Source organism: Pristiophorus japonicus, chromosome 8 (assembly GCF_044704955.1).
Source record: "Pristiophorus japonicus isolate sPriJap1 chromosome 8, sPriJap1.hap1, whole genome shotgun sequence".
NCBI classification, from domain to species: Eukaryota; Metazoa; Chordata; class Chondrichthyes; family Pristiophoridae; genus Pristiophorus; species Pristiophorus japonicus.
In genome coordinates this window covers 204,155,562-204,167,680 of record NC_091984.1, presented here as the reverse complement: position 1 = coordinate 204,167,680, position 12,119 = coordinate 204,155,562, and the positions used below count along the sequence as shown (strand labels likewise).

The following is a 12,119-nucleotide window of genomic DNA, read 5'->3' as shown; positions in this document are numbered from 1 at the left end:
GAAGGTCAGAGAGCAAGCAATTGTTGACCCGAACGCGTTCCATGACAACAGAAGGAGTTACTTGGCCTAATATCGGTGGTTTATAATTATTAGTTGACGTATTATTACTACTGATAATATTAATGAACTATCGGAGTCTTCCTCATGTGGAGAGCTGCGTTAATGAAGTTCTTGTGGATATAAAGCCGAACTGTTATATGGAGTGGGCAACACAAAGAAGATGTTAGGAGCGAGTTACAGCAAACATCAGTGAAATGTTTAAGCCCAAAAACAAGTGAGGTTCTGGTAGGCCTAGAACTCCTTTCTGATGAAGAGTCATAATTTCGGAGACACTCGTCTTTCTCTTTCAGTTGCTGAGCAACCTGTTGTACATTTCAAGATTTACCTCTTTATTTTGGAGTTTCTTTTTGACTGGAAACTGTCTTCATTGTGAGATCCGAGTAATTGTGTTCCTCCAGGGGATCTGGCAAAAATGAACCATGGCATCCAGTGAACATTTTCCCGTGTGTTTACCAGAATGGAGCGTGGGTCTCAGGAAATTCAGATTTGTATTCTTGAACCCTCCCAATTCAATTAAGGTGTGTCAAGATTTCCAGGTGGAGGTTGGTATTTAAAATAATAAAATTAGAGTTTTCGTTATATTTATACGAAGTGCCAAATTCGTACTGTTTTGGATGATAAAGTGTAATTTCCTAATTCTTGAAAATATTATTTACATTATAAACAGAGGAGGGTATGATGACGGATGTTACTTCATACATGCTATTACTGCAAATTGATTCATTTGAATACATTTAAAAATCAAGATTAACATTTTAGAAAGTGAATGGTTAAAGTTTAGAACAGATATGGTATTGAAAGCATAATTCAGTCAGGCAGAGTTCGCATGGATTTATGAAGAGGAAGTCATGTTTGACAAATTTGCTGGAATTCTTTGAGGATAGAAACATAGAAACATAGAAACATAGAAAATAGGTGCAGGAGTAGGCCATTCGGCCCTTCTAGCCTGCACCGCCATTCAATGAGTTCATGGCTGAACATTCAACTTCAGTACCCCATTCCTGCTTTCTCACCATACCCCTTGATCCCCCTAGTAGTAAGGACCTCATCTAACTCCTTTTTGAATATATTTAGTGAATTGGCCTCAACAACTTTCTGTGGTAGAGAATTCCACAGGTTCACCACTCTCTGGGTGAAGAAGTTCCTCCGCATCTCGGTCCTAAATGGCTTATCCCTTATCCTTAGACTGTGACCTCTGGTTCTGGACTTCCCCAACATTGGGAACATTCTTCCTGCATCTAACCTGTCTAACCCCGTCAGAATTTTAAATGTTTCTATGAGGTCCCCTCTCATTCTTCTGAACTCCAGTGAATACAAGCCCAGTTGATCCAGTCTTTCTTGATAGGTCAGTCCCGCCATCCCGGGAATCAGTCTGGTGAACCTTCGCTGCACTCCCTCAGTAGCAAGAATGTCCTTCCTCAGGTTAGGAGACCAAAACTGTACACAATACTCCAGGTGTGGCCTCACCAATGCCCTGTACAACTGTAGCAACACCTCCCTGCCCCTGTACTCAAATCCCCTTGCTATGAAGGCCAACATGCCATTTGCTTTCTTAACCGCCTGCTGCACCTGCATGCCAACCTTCAATGACTGATGTAACGAACAGGGTGGATAAAGGGGAACCAGTCGATGTAGTGTATTTGGACTTCCAGAAGGCATTTGACAAGGTGCCATATAAAAGGTTACTGCACAAGACAAAAGTTCACGGGGGTAATATATTAGCATGGATAGACGATTGGCTAACTAACAGAAAACAGAGAGTTGGGATAAATGGTTCATTCTTGGGTTGACAATCAATAACTAGTGGGGTGCTGCAGGGATCAGTGCTGGGTCCCCAACTATTTACAATCTACATTAACGACTTGGATAAAGGGACTGAGTGGAACGTAGCCAGGTTTGCTGATGATACAAAGCTGGGAGGAAAAACAATGTGTGAGGAGGACACAAAAAACCTGCAAAAGGACATAGGCTAAGTGAGTGGGCAAAAATTTGGCAGATGGAGTATAATGTTGGAAAGTGTGAGGTTCTGCACTTTGGCAGAAAAAAATCAAAGAGCAAATTATTTAAGTGGAGAAAAATTGCAAAGTGCTGCAGTACAGCGGGACCTGGGGGTCCTTGTGCATGAAACACAAAAGGTTGGTATGCAGGTACAGCAAGTGATCAGGAAGGCCAATGGAATCTTGGCCTTTATTGCAAAGGGGATGGAGTATAAAAGCAGGGAAGTCTTGCTACAGTTATACAGGGTGAGGCCATACCTAGAATTCTGCGTACAGTTTTGGTTTCCATGTTTAAGAAAGGATATACTTGCTTTGGAGGTAGTTCAGAGAAGGTTCACTCGGTTGATTCCGGAGATGAGGGGGTTGACTTATGAGGAAAGATTGAGTAGGTTGGGCCTCTACTCATTGGAATTCAGAAGAATGAGAGGTGATCTTATCGAAATGTATAACATTATGAGGGGGCTTGACAAGGTGGATGCAGAGTGGATGTTTCCACTGATAAGGGAGACTAGAACTAGGGGGCATAATCTTAGAATAAGGGGTCACCCATTTAAAACTGAGATGAGGAGGAATTTCTTCTCAGAGGATTGCAAATCTGTTAAATTCGCTGTGGAAGCTGGGTCATTGAATAAATTTAAGACAGAGATAGACAGTTTCTTAACTGATAAGGGAATAAGGGATTATGGGGAGCGGGCAGGGAAGCGGACCTGAGTCCATGATCGGATCAGCCATGATCTTATTAAATGGCAGAGTAGGCTCGAGGGGCAGTATGGCCTACTCCTGCTTCTATTTCTTATGTGCTTATGTATCACTTTTTATCTGTTGCAACTTACTGCATTAGAGCAATGCCCATATGTATTATTGCTTTCTTGCTCTGTTTAAATAAGTGAAATATGAATATAATCATGAACAGTCTGTAGTCAACGTTCATCTCTCTTTTTCCTTTTGTGTGGTATGCTGGCTGGTTAATTATACACAAGGAAACATTTCATAATCTTATTTGGCAACAGGCAAATGTCATATCTAGGCTAAACAAAATTGTTTGGAGCTGCATCTGACTTGCTCAAAACAAATTAAGAGTTAAAAGAAAAAAGCAAGTGTTGCATTTACATAGCGCCTTTCACAATCTCCGGAATTCCCAAAGCTCTTTACAGCAAATTAAGTACTTCTTTGAAGTGCAATCACTGTTGTCATGTAGGAACTCGGCAGCCAACAGCAAGGTCCCACAAACAGCAATGAAATAATGATCAGATAATCTGTTGGCTGAGGGATAGACATTGGCCAGAACATTGATCTATTATGTCCACCAGGGAGAGCAGATGGGGCCTCTGTTTAACATCTCATTTGAAAGACGGCACCTCTGACAGTGTAGCACTCTCTCAGTTACGCACTGGAGAGGGACTCACAACCTTCTGACTCAGAGGCGAGGGTGTTCCCAACTGAACTGGCTGAATTGTTCCACATATGGGTAATACTACACACACTGGGAAAGTAAAGCTATATCTCCTTGAGATGTCCTGTTCCATCAGTATGCCAGTGTGCATATCTTGGGTTTGAATGTAATGAGGCTTATTTAAATGAAAACCTCTTTGGACAAAATTTATCTAAGTCATTTTATTGATTGCTTTCACTGCACTGGGAAACTAATTCTCAAAAAGATTCAAAGTTAGATATACAACCTCTGAATTCTGTGGCATGGGCAGCTTTGACATTCTGTGGGATGTTCCAGCTTCACCGAAGGATACCTACGACAAATCATTGTCTGCGGTAGTTGCTGTCTTTCTTCAGTCGCTCTCTTCACTTTCTGACTTTAGCTAACCTTGTGTGTGTGTATTATTTCTCTGTACTGTTATATTGTATTTCTCTTTGCTTAAACATTTCAGCTTGTTTTTCTTTTTTTTCTTGATTAAACCTCTATGAAGTGCATGGGAACATTTTTCTACATTAAAAGGTGCTATATAAATGCAAGTTGTTAATGTAACTGTTGTAATATATTGTACAGTCTTTTGTTTGCCTGAACAACACCGACTACATGAATTAATTAATTGACTGAAACTCACTTAGGTTGTTCTGTTCTTTCTCTCTTTTAAACACTTCTGTTTTAAATTTACTCAGTTCAGTTCACTCTGAAACATTCTGCTTCAAAAACTCTTTACAACTTCCTTTAACCTGTATGATAACATTTCTCTCAACTTGCTTCAGAACCTTTTGGAACTGGTCCTTTGGCTGGTCAAAGTATGACCTTAGCTGTGTCAAAGGAAGTGCACTTGCTGGGCATGTCTGTTAGTGACCAATAAAGATGATCAATTAAATCACATGGATCCTTTCCCAGCACATCATTTAACTGTACAGACATTAGAAACTAGAATTGCTTGATTTTAATTTGTTTGAGAGAAAATAGACATAGCCAATTAATTATTTTTGAACTGTAGTTACTGTTGTTTTGTCGAAACACACAGCAGCCAATTTGTAAAGGTCCTACAAACAGCAATGAGCTAAATGACCAATTAATTTGTCTTAGCAGTGGGACAAATATTGGCCAGGACATCAGGAGAACTGCCTTGCTCTTCGAACCGTGCTGTGTTACCAGGCAAATTGGGCCTTGGTTTAATGTCTATCTGAAACACATGCACACCCTTATTAAATATTCATGGCAGGCTGCTAGTGCTATTAGTGTCCTCTAGGGGAAGAGGAAGGAAAATCTAGTGCTGCTGCAGCAGCTGATGGGAGCAAGGAAGCCATTTTCTGTCTGTAACAACGTGGCTTAAGCAATACCTGAGGTTGGTGTTTCTTCAGGGAACTAAACCCATAAACTTAAAAAAAACTCCAGTTGAGACGTTACTGCCTATAACCTGGCAAAGGAGGGCCCAGCTTTTTGGTCCCAAGGTAAGGAGGCCCATGAAGAGCTTGATTGAGGCTCTATGGAAGAAGATTTTCTCAGCAGTGAAGGGTACTTCTTGCAACTTTCGTATGGTCAGATGAAGTTCCTTGGCCTCCCCAGAGTATCCAAGGTAATAGGAAGCTGCTGTACTTTGCAACAATACACTAGAATAAGCATTTACCCTAGTTGCATTCACCTTTCCTTCACTGCATTAAATACAATCTTCAAATTTGACTCTCCTTCTCTGCTACTGGTCAAATTTCAACATTGCTTTATAAACTTTAAAATACTAGTGTGGTCTGACTAGGATCAGCTGTTAATTTCTACTTTGGTGATTGACTTTTTTGTCTCAATTATTAATGTACTTTGGGTAAAATAATTTCTGTATAGAATAATGCTATCGATATATTATTAAAAATCTACTGCAGGGCACGCACTTCCAAACCACAAACCTTACTTCCTGTTGTCATAATATTTGGTCACATTTACCATTGTAATTATATCGACCGTTATAATTATAGTAGCAGGCTCTGTGGAGTGAGTTTCTGCAATCTCTTTCCGTACTCTGCCATCAGCTTGCATATAAAAAAACTTGTATTTATTACCTGACTATGGATAATGCTAACAGCAAGTTACTAGTACATACATATAATGATATATGTTATCCTGTTGTTGTAGTAAATAATTTTGCCTTATAAAGATATTCCGATTTGTTAATGTATTTTCATTGTTTCTAGATGACAGTCCAGCCTCATGTATGTACATTGAAGTACAGTACTACTCTATAATGCGCTAAGCAAGGGAAATGTACTCGACCAGGTCACGCTTTAATTTAGAATATTTTATTATTTAGGAGGGGGAAGGAGAAGATTGGACAGCATGCCTTAGCTATGCTTAAGAGTCACTTACATTTCCAGTTGGAAAATGAAGTATTTTTGCTAACTCAAATTGAAAAATGCACAAGTACAATTTTAATTTGCCTGATATGGCACACCCTCTCTAGGTACGGACATGCCCCAAATGTCGTAGCCTAGAGAACTTAATTACAGGTTTCCAAAAATTAAGGTTTTGGGATCCACAAACGTGCACAGTACTGGAGTTTAATGGGCTAAAATCACACAGCTTAACAGCACAGAGCAGTGGTTAGCATCCCACTGCTTGTTAAGCTCAGATCACTCTATCTGCTAAAGCATTGGTCAGTCGGGAGTTGAATCAGAAGGTTCTCAATCCCCCAGTAACAGAAAAACTCTTCCAAGCCCCATCAATGAATCAGACTGGCTGATCAGTTAGAAAGCTGCAAGCCTACCTTGCTCAGATATTGGATTATTAAGTCTCATTGAGAATTAACTCAGTAAAAATGAGATATGGTGCATAGAAAATGAACAAAGCAGAAAATAAAACCACAAGGTTTATGGATTTTATATCTAGTAAAACATTTCTTACATTTTTTAATTTCTCTTTCCCTCACCTTTAGGAGAATTTGACCCCTCTTTTTCTTGGTGCTGATGTTGTTGCAAAAACTGGCATCCGCACTGAAAATCATCCAAGAATTCATGCAAAATTTGCAAAGAAAGGATTGGCAACAAAGCTCAGCTTTAGTTCAGGTACTACATCAATTCTTGTTTGAAACCACAAAGTAGAATCTACAGGACATACTCCAAGGAGTATGTAAACCTGTAGAAGGAAAACACTTCTTTTAGGTTTGACTACTCACTTTACCTTTGTCCTTCGTATACACAAGATAATTAAGGATGATAAAGACCATTTACCCCATCTTAGTTCATCAATCCTAGTTTTTCCATGCAGAAAGACACTAAAGTCCCCTCATTGGCTTCTTATCCAATTGTTTCTTAAATAATTACATGATGTTCATTTCTACTTTTCCATTTGGAAGTCCATTGCATGAAGAAGGTGCTGATATCAGGCCTAAATCTGCCTTAACTAGTTTGAACCTATGTCCCTTTGTCTTCCTCACACATCTTCATTTGAAATACTTTTCTACATTTATCTTGTACATTTCAATAATTCAGATGCCTCATTTTAAGTCTGAAACATCCAACTGTCTCCAATCCTTTTTCCTAATTCAGACCCCTGACAGTAAAGATCAGCTATGTGGCTCTTCTCTGCACTACCTCTAGGGCTTAAATGTATCTATTCTGTTTTGATAACCAGAACTAGACACAGCATTCAAGATTTGGTCAAACCAGAGTGCTGTAAAATTTGATCATGACCTTCTCTGACTTGTAATCTTCTATTCCTCGACCAGCTTTACCTGTTTTATACGTTGTTATTTCCCCTGCTGGCTATTCCTTTTACTGTGACCTCTCCACATCTCTGATGACAACCTAGCCTCTGCTGTAATCTCCTTTGCTGCCCTTGACATCTGAAGATTGTCAACAAAAAAAGTTGATTGCAGCCTCCTCCCAGATTGGCTCTTCAGCATTTCTCTTCCATTCATATTTATGATTTCTGTAAAATACTTGTTTTCAGAATTTCGATTTGAAGGACTGAAGATACCAACTGTGGTGAACAGTTTGTGGTTTTACAGCATTCAGGGACTGTTTCGTGTTGCTTTTGAGATGTACAGTAAAGAGCAACAGTTAGAAGTCCTTGTTATGCTTCAGGTACTATTAGCATTTGAAAGAAAAATGTCAATTGTAAAAGATTTTGCTGCTATTGAATAGATCACAACTATATAAAGCATTATTTGGCCTTAATTGTGGTCCTTGGTGTAATGTAACTTAAAATGAAAATTTCTTCATTTGCTTTATTAATGCATATGTTGTAATACAAAGCTATAGCATTTTACAATATTGAAAGTTTATTTTTGACACTTATTAAATGTATTACAGGTTGAACCTCCCTTATCCGGAGAACTCTCTTATCTGGAACCACCCCTTGTCCAGAACCATTCCCGATTACCAGGTGGTGCATGCGCAGAACTCCGACATGAACAAATTGCAGTCCCCCCTCGCTGCCGACTCCCGCAATCGCTGGCCTGACCCTGTGATCTATCCTCCCCCCCCACCCCCCACCCCGATCTCTCTGCCGCACTCCCAGCCCGAAACCAGCCAGCCCCGATATCCCCTTACACAATACTTGAATACTTGTACCATCCAATTTAAAGTGACCATCCCTCGTCCGGAAAAATCCCTTATCTAGGTCCCGAGGGTTCCGGATAAGGGAGGTTCAACATGTATCAATTAAAATATTAGTCTTAAATTTGTTCAGGTACGGGAAGATAGTACAATGTTTAGCGCAAATAAGAAGGACCACAGAGTGTGGAATTGTGGGTTTAGATCAATGATATATGCATTGCCAAACTGCTGAATTCCTGACTTTAACTGCATTGATGCAGGAAGTTTTAAACTATGTTTTGTGAAAAGTAGTGCAATTTTGATTTCAATCAAACCAAATGGCTATCTGATATTTTGTACGACCATAATAATTTTATTTTCTTGTGGTAGGATTTGTGGAAAGCAAGAATAAGTGACCCCATTCTGAATCAAAAATATGATGTTAAGATTCTGCAAAACCTCCCGAATGAAGAACTGCTTGAAAATTGCCTTCCTGAAATAAAGAGCCACAAAAGTTCCTCTGCATTACATTCAAGCATTCAAGGTACTAATCTGGTACCTGATATTAATGTATATAGGACAGCTACTTCACCTTTGGATTGTACCTACAACAACAGTACTTTGAATCAGGGTGACCATAACTACTGTGCACAAGAAGAAAGAATTTTACAAGAAAGTGAAGAACCTTGTGCAGCTAATTCACTGTATGCAGAAGTTGTGGATTATGATTCTTTGTCCATCAAGTTTAGATCAGTTTATCAGGCTTTTAAAATTTTACCATTGAAAATACAAAAGGAACGTGAGAAAGTAATTACACTGTTAGTTGATTTTGTAGAACTCCTAATAAGTGAAACCATATCTGCACAGAAGTTGGCTGATAGGATGCTGCAACTTCTGACCCATCTTCAAGACTTAATTATCAAAACAGAAACCACTGAAACAGGGGTTAATTCTATTTATTGTAGTCACATGCTTTATACTGTAAGTAATTGGTTGGGACATCAGTTTTATTCTGCTAATGCCTCTATCAGCAGACAAGTAGAAGACTTTAAAACAACCCACATTGACAGAATCACAGACTTACCACCTGCTGAGGAACTGGTAGACAAACTATTTCCTGAAGCTATGAAAGTTTTGCTGTTCAGCTGGATGGGGCTTGATGATAATTCTGCCTTGTGGAAACGGCAAAGTGAATATCCCATAGTGCTGCTTATATTAGAGTTTGCCAATCATAATCTAATCACTGGTGTAGCTCATGTTTTGTATTCTAGCTTGATCTGTAAATAAATCTTTAAGTAGGAATTTGGACAGTATTTAAACTGGATGCCACTGCTTCAATTTGGATACCTTTTGAAGATAATTTTTAACAAGTAAAAAGATTATTTTCGAACTCCACACAGGCATTTGAAGATGTTATTTCACTAACCATCCACTGTCATAAACTTGGTTTGTTGCTGGGAGAGAAAGTGGGGTGGTGCAGGGACTTTGTAAGCAATAGCCTAAAAGTGTGAGAAAAACACAATACTGTAGATTCTGGAAGTTTGAAACAAAGACATAAAGGGCCCATGTTTCGGGCCGCGCCTAGAACGGCGCAGCCCCGACCTGGACGCCCGTTTTTTGCGCTCGAAAGTGCGCCTAAAAAATACTTACCGATTCTCCAGCTCCCTGCAGGTCCCCTCTGGAGCCGGGCGCGGCACAGCACGAACTGTGGGGCGGAGCCAGGTCCCTGCGATGAAAACAGTGCCGGGACCTCTGCACAGGCGCGCCACAGTGGGCGCGCATGTGCAGTAGCTCCAGGTGCCCAAAACTGTATGGGAGGGGCCCGAAGCACGCAGCCCCTAGCCCTGGCCGAATGGGCTCACTGGGGCGGCATGGATCAGGCTGCACAGATCAGGCTGCACCTCCCACTTCCTCCCTTCAGCTGGCTCTCAACCCTCCCCCCCACCCCCCCAAGCTCCCGACCCCCCCGGGACCCGACTCGACTCCCGCTCCCCCCACCCGGACCCGACCCCCGCTCCTCCCCCCCCGGACCCGAACCGACTCGATTTCCCCCCCCCCCCGACCCTTGCTCCCCCGCCCCGACGCCCCCCCCCGGACTCTAACCCTAACCCCTGGACCCGACCTGCTCTCCCCCGCCACGGACTCGACCCGACCCCCGGCCACCTACCTTTAACTCCGGCGCTGGGGGCAGGCCCCGCCCAAAGTCTTGGGCCCGGCCAGCCCCTTTCAGCCTCCCTCTCCTCTCCCCCTCCCCGCCACCGCTTCTCCCTCCCTCCGCCCTTCTCCCTCCCTCTGCCCCCCTCTCCCTCCCCCCTCTTCTCCCTCCCCCCTTCTCCCTCCCCCCTTCTCCATTCTCCCCCTCCTCCTCCCTCCCTCCCTCTCCCCCTCCCTCTCCCTCCCTCCCTCTCCCCCTCCCTCTCCTCGCTGTCAGAAACACAGACACTGACAGAGAGTGAGAGAGACACACACACAGACAGACAGAGAGATAGAGACACACTGGGGGGGGGCGGGGGGGCCGTCCCAGCATGCTATTGGAGGTCTCCCGGTGTTGCAGTCGGTAAGTAGAAAATGTTTTATTTATTGATTTTTAAATTTGTTTTATTATTTTTTTTTGATTTATTGGTTGATTTATTGATGTATTTATAATTTATTATTGATGATGGCTCTTTATTTGTAAAACTGAAGTGTTTAATGTTTGTAAACTTCCCTTTAAACCCCCCCCCCCCCCATTCCCTATGCCTGATTTGTAACCTACGCCTGATTTTCTAAGTGTAGGCAAGGTTTTTCTGAGCGTACAAAAATCTACACTTACTCCACTCTAAGTTAGTTTGGAGTATGTTTTCACTGACTAAACTTTCAAAACGGGCATAAGTGGCCAGACACGCCCCCTTTTGAAAAAAAAAATCTGACTAGAACTGGAGCAAACTAAATGCCGAGAATTGCAATTTCTAAGATACTCCATTCTTAACCAGTTGCTCCAAAAAAACAGGAGCAACTCAGGTCGAAACTTGGCCCCAAAATGTTGGAAACAAACAGGAGGCCAGCATCTGTGAAGAGAACAGACAAATTTATATTTTGGTCTGGACCCTGTTTATGTTTCGGACTGTAAGCATGATTTGGATACTAAACTGTAGATCCATCAAACTACTTTTATTGTCTGAAAAGATTCCATGTGACCATGGATTGCTTCTTAAATTCCTCTTACTGTTGCATAGTCATGATTGTTTATTGTTTATTTTGACATTATTTATATTAAAGTACAATAATACATATTGTACATTAAAAATCTTACATCTACAGACAGTTCCATTATAAATTTATCGTCTTCTTTTGTACGGTAGTAGCAAAGCAAAGCAAATCAAACATCAATATCCAAGTTGGATATCCAGGCCAAGTGTAACAGCGTGGATATCTTATAGGCTGCCTGCAAATTTCCTCTGAGGGCAGTGCTCAATGCGCTCCAGGGTCTGATTAGGAGCTCCACAGTCGCATGATGGAGATGTTTTAATCTTCCACCTATGGAGAAAGTGGCAGCATCATGACCAGTTATAATGGAAACTGCTTATGCAAACTTGACATGCTGGTAATTGGACACTTGGGCCCCGACTGAAATTTTAACTGGCTTGAGTTGAGAAGCCATTGTGTCTTTCCAGCCAGGTGAAGGCAGGAGGAGGATCTGGGACCATAAGAGGCCATTTAAGGCAAGTTTTTTTTCATCTTTCCTTTTGGGACCAGGAGCAGATGTGGGATCCACAAGGGATGTTTAGGCTTCGCCCGCTTCTCTCATCGCAACTTGCTTTCTTGCTGATGAGCTTCTCATTAGTGCAGGCTGGGAGCCTCCTGTTCCCTGAATTTCCACCCGGCTGTTTCGAGCGGGCAGCTGACCAGTGGCATGCAGATGAGGCCCAAGAGTTAAAATCACCCAGACCTTGTGCTGTCAAGGTTGGGTGTGGCTTGATGCTCGCTTTTACCCCTACCTGCCTATTTTCCTGCTCCAATGTAAAATTGGTGCTTTAGATTGACTAATCGATCTTCCGTGGTAGACAAAGTGTAGTTTTCAGGAGAAGCGAGATCGGAGAGTGAGGGATAATTGGACTGTGGAAT

At 41.7% G+C, this 12,119-nt stretch overlaps 1 protein-coding gene across 2 annotated transcripts; it reads left to right on the top strand.

Moving 5' to 3' along the window:
* Nucleotides 1-9: 9 nt before the first annotated feature.
* Nucleotides 10-9,955, top strand: LOC139268935 (uncharacterized). Of its 2 annotated transcripts, none has more exons than XM_070887797.1 (4): nucleotides 10-578; nucleotides 6,413-6,542; nucleotides 7,429-7,562; nucleotides 8,406-9,955. In XM_070887797.1, exons 1-4 carry the CDS (start codon nucleotides 480-482, stop codon nucleotides 9,300-9,302), a joined length of 1,260 nt encoding a protein of 419 aa, XP_070743898.1. In that variant the 5' UTR covers nucleotides 10-479; the 3' UTR covers nucleotides 9,303-9,955. The 2 variants fall into 2 exon arrangements, with proteins under 2 accessions (XP_070743898.1, XP_070743897.1); XM_070887796.1 differs by having other exon boundaries at nucleotides 10-602.
* The last annotated feature ends 2,164 nt before the right edge of the window (nucleotides 9,956-12,119 follow it).